A 4,037-nucleotide genomic window follows, 5' to 3' on the forward strand; every position below is an offset into this window, starting at 1 on the left:
GAATGCTTTAATTGAAAACATCAGTTGTTAATTTATTTTTGTAACTTTCATCATTTTTGGGGGGTGTTTTCACACATTTGCCTCTCACTTTTTCCTATCAAGGCAAAATGCTGAATGAGTGAATTGCAATATTCTGCAATACCAAATTTAGAGTTTGCATTAGTTTTATTTGGCTTCAAGTACTGCACATTGGAGAGGAGATTTTTTTCTTTGAAACTTATATACCCTAATTTTTTGTATCTGATAGTATTTAATAAAAGACTGAATGGAAAAACTGTGATTTAATGCACAGAATTCATTTAAAACTCTTAAACAGTAAGACTGACTAATCTGACTCATTCTCTGTTTTCCTCCCAGTCTTCTTTTTGACATTAGGCACAGGTGCATTGGGATTGGTCCCCTTGTAGAAATCCTTAAGAAGTTGCATTGCTTCCTCTGCTCTGACTCCCCTTACTATTTTGCAGGGGTCATCTGCCAATAACCCTGTATCCAGAACTGTGCCACATCCTCCAAAACGATCATTATGGCAGCCATACGTAATTTGTTTCAGATGTAATTTGTGCAAGGCTCCAGCACACATGATACAAGGTTCAACTGTCACAAACACTTCTGTAGCACCGAAAACAGAACTTGATTCCATATTATTTTCTTTACACCACTTAAGTACCTACAATAGGGGAATTCAATTACTGTACAATTAATACAGAGGTAAAACAGCATTCTGTGAAAATCAACTCACGTCATCAATACAGTTGATTTCAGCATGTCTTGTTGCATTGCGTGTTTCATTCACTGTGTTTCGACCAATTGCAATTATTTTGCTTTGATAAACAAAGACGCAGCCTACTGGCACCTCTCCAACTGCAAGGGCCTGCCGTGCTAGCTTCATGGCAACGTCCATGCCCTCCTCGGCATTAACCTCTTCTCCCACAACTGGAATCAATTCTTGAGGTGTGTAGGCTGAGCTTGCACTCGCACTGCCACTATCTTTACCCTCATGTTCAGATACTGAAGATGTTGGTTCCATTGCTTATCTATAAAATAAAATGTAAAATGAGATTAGGGATTAGATTCATTATTTTTAATTCAAATCATTTTATATTTAACAAACCTTAATTTTTTATTGGTGCAGCAAACAATCCAATTAAATTAAGATTTTCCAAAACCTTCAAAACTATTTCTTTCCAGTTGCTGCTACAACTTGCATTCCGAGGACTGGGATGAGGAATAGACACAACCTAATGTAGCAAAAAAATAAGTAATTACTCAAAATTTATTTTTAAAGCAAGTAACTTTTACTAATCTCATGTACCTGAATGGACTTCAAATTGGCGTCTCTTACAGCAATGTTTGCTCTCTTTTCTGCAAATTTCCCAATAGCTACCACTGTTTCAACTTGCAGCAACTGTAAGACTTTGGACAAGGCTCTATCACAAATAGCTAAAAGAGTTTTTGACTCAGAAGCCTAAAAAGTACATCAATCGCAATAGTAAAGTGAACCCATACCATTGTAATATTATTTAATTAGTAGGAAAAGTTGTAACTACCTTTAATTCTGCAGGAGTAATATTTTTCCCAGAAACTGACATAAGCGCAATTGGACACTGGTTGTATATGAAGCAGTGTTGAAAGAAAACATGTGGATTTGAACCACAAAGCTCTTGGAACAGGCCCCAAAATCTTTTACCACTTACTTCACTGCGGTGGCACTCTAATCCTGACACTAACCTGAGAATTTTAAAAAGCCCAAGGTTTAGTAATGTTGACATTTGTTTTAGGTTTACTGATACTGACAAGTATTTGCACAGATACCTTGATGGATGTTCTTTTATGGGCTTACTGACCGGGCCACTTATGGCTAACCAGTCTCTCACTACAGAAACTTCTCCAAAAGGAACCTAGAAAACATAAATAAGATTTTTTGGCAACTACTCATTTAAAATAAATCAGTATATCAGTAAAAGTGACAAAAAAAAGTTTTTGTATAAGAATAAGGGTATCGTTAGATTGATTGTTCCTCTCATGCACAAAATACTAGACAGAAATATCGAGATAATAAATTGCTCTCACCCCAGTCTGAGACATGCCCCATGGTCCTGGGTTCATTCCAAGAAAAATAACTTTCTTGGTTGTATTTGCAAATTTCCTCACAAACTGGGCATGCAGATTGAAAGCGTAGTTGATTGGGCTATACACAAATTCAACAGGGTGCGAGAATTTCAAGGCACTGAGTTGCGCACACAACTCTAATTCAATGCGAAGAAGTTCTTCTGCTAATGCAGGTTTCATGGTTGAAGTTAAATGTAAGCTGGTGGTACATGAGGATGAAGACGAACAAGTCTTGGAAGTATGATGAGGGAATGTTTCTTGAAAACCATTTTCTGTGGAACTTTTACTATGACAGTTATTGCTTTCTTGATCACTCATAATTTCCCATACACTCAAACACACACCCTTCAGGTTGCTAGCATGCAGACCAACAATTCCCCGCTATGCATTCGATTGGAGAAACAGACAACATGAAAGAAAAACAAATACCCGGTACCCATACAAAATAAACAAACTAACCCACACAACCACCTTGTGCTTTCAAGAAAACGAGTCTGAAGTCTCTACACCCGACATTTAACGTGCGTGGTTATCGAATGAGCAACCGACATTTACTGTTGAATCATGAGACTCACAACTATGGCAACGAAAGCATCGGAATCGGGGAAATACGAAGGAGAAAAGTTTGATTAACGTCGTGGGCGACCCGCGAGGGAGAAGAGCAGACAACAACGGTCGTCTGCTGGCTGCTGCACTGGACCGGAAGCCGGAAGTGTGGGGCTATGACGAATTCAACTGAACGCAATTCTATCGTGCGAATAGGGTGATGCACGGTCGGTTGCCTACATACAGGGAGTTTGCAGCGCAAATTGCCTTCCCTTCAGGCGGCCCACTACACTGCAAAAAATCTCAGGAAGATATCTGCTTGTGACAGATGATAGGTGAGGTGTGAGGTACTAGCCCCACTCCTGGTCTGGGACGGGCTCGCTAATCCCTCCCCGCACTAACCTGTCATTGGATAACAAGGAGAGTGGTTCCGCCAATAGGAGCAATAGGAGTGCTTGCGCCCACCTACGCCCACCTACCTCTATTACACCACGTGAGGGAGCACCTCTCACCTGGGCCTCCCCACCTGCCACCTCTCACCAGGGCGCGTCTAGCTACAGACGGGAAGGTAGGACGTCCCAAGATCGAAGTCTTCCAACAGGTGGGTGTAGTGGAGATATTTTTCTTGAAGCTACAGTTTGACTAAAGTCGCTAGAGAAATTCGTTTGTTTGTAGCTGGAAAAATAAAAGAGGCGAGACCTTGGAGGCCCATCTCGCACTTTCTTTACCTTTCCAGCGCCAAACGAATACATATCTTAAGCGATATTAGTTGTAAACTGTAGCTGAAACATTTCGACTATTGAAGCGAATACTTGCACTATTCCTTGCCACGGACTTCAACTTGGAGCTAAGCCGATCATCTATCCACTATATCCCAGACCATCATGTCATCTGTCTTCATCACTGGATCTAATCGTGGGATAGGATTGGAGATTGTAAAGCAGCTCCTTGCTCATGCTAGCCCTCCAGCAACCTTGTTTGCAACCTGCAGGAATCCAGACTCTGCCACTGTGAGTGAACGACCAAAACATTTACCAAGGTGGCTGATTATCTCCGGTCACTTCTGTAGTTATAGCCAGACCAGCCTAAGGTTCGTCTTTTCCTCACTCCCTTTCGCCTGCAAACTCCTATGCTGCCCGTGCTGTGAAAAGACGGACCTTAGGCTGGTCTCACTATATGCTGTAGTATATAATTTAGTATAGGTTTATAGAAATCTAATTGTTGCAGGAACTACAAGCCCTTGCGAAAAACCATTCAAATTTAAAAATTGTCAAGCTTGGTACATATTACTGATCCTTATTTTTCTATCTTGTAAATTTGAAATAATACGCAAATAGTCTACTTTATATTATTGTTTCAGATGTTCTTGACTTTGACAGCTA

At 40.5% G+C, this 4,037-nt stretch overlaps 2 protein-coding genes across 5 annotated transcripts in view; one reads left to right on the forward strand and one right to left on the reverse strand.

Moving 5' to 3' along the window:
- LOC113211036 (tRNA-specific adenosine deaminase 2-like) lies at positions 1 to 2,872 on the reverse strand. 3 transcript variants are annotated; one of them, XM_026429272.2, is made up of 6 exons: positions 2,071 to 2,799; positions 1,813 to 1,898; positions 1,548 to 1,728; positions 1,313 to 1,465; positions 1,112 to 1,238; positions 885 to 1,034 (listed from the first exon to the last, which is right to left on the reverse strand). In XM_026429272.2, the coding sequence occupies exons 1-5, from the start codon at positions 2,425 to 2,427 to the stop codon at positions 1,113 to 1,115; spliced, it is 903 nt and encodes a 300-aa protein (XP_026285057.1). In that variant the 5' UTR covers positions 2,428 to 2,799; the 3' UTR covers positions 885 to 1,034; position 1,112. The 3 variants fall into 3 exon arrangements, 2 of the variants coding, with proteins under 2 accessions (XP_026285060.1, XP_026285057.1); XR_003303658.2 differs by lacking the exon at positions 885 to 1,034 and having other exon boundaries at positions 1,313 to 1,413; positions 2,071 to 2,872; XM_026429275.2 differs by lacking the exons at positions 1,548 to 1,728; positions 1,813 to 1,898; positions 2,071 to 2,799 and adding an exon at positions 1 to 667 and having other exon boundaries at positions 740 to 1,034; positions 1,313 to 1,334.
- Positions 2,873 to 2,968: 96 nt separating this feature from the next.
- Positions 2,969 to 4,037, forward strand: part of LOC113211035 (C-factor) — a gene marked incomplete in the record, with an annotated part of 16,699 nt that continues 15,630 nt past the window's right edge. Inside the window, 5 exon segments of one of the 2 annotated variants that reach the window (XM_026429269.2) lie at positions 2,969 to 2,990; positions 3,096 to 3,256; positions 3,534 to 3,665; positions 3,883 to 3,934; positions 4,016 to 4,037. In XM_026429269.2, coding sequence (XP_026285054.2) covers positions 2,984 to 2,990; positions 3,096 to 3,256; positions 3,534 to 3,665; positions 3,883 to 3,934; positions 4,016 to 4,037 — 374 coding nt within the window. 2 annotated transcript variants of the gene reach the window in all.

The sequence above is a fragment of the Frankliniella occidentalis genome, unplaced genomic scaffold (genome assembly GCF_000697945.3).
Source record: "Frankliniella occidentalis isolate FOCC.00 unplaced genomic scaffold, Focc_3.1 Scaffold137, whole genome shotgun sequence".
NCBI classification, from domain to species: Eukaryota; Metazoa; Arthropoda; class Insecta; order Thysanoptera; family Thripidae; genus Frankliniella; species Frankliniella occidentalis.

Bases quoted from the DNA above. Each gene is read 5' to 3' on its own strand.
- LOC113211036 (XM_026429272.2), bottom strand. From the start codon at position 2,427: ATGAGTGATCAAGAAAGCAATAACTGTCATAGTAAAAGTTCCACAGAA. The intron at 1,899-2,070 runs GTGAGAGCAATT...TATGTTTTCTAG, and splicing joins GGGGCATGTCTCAGACTGGG to GTTCCTTTTGGAGAAGTTTC. The intron at 1,239-1,312 runs GTACATGAGATT...TTGCTACATTAG, and splicing joins CCAATTTGAAGTCCATTCAG to GTTGTGTCTATTCCTCATCC.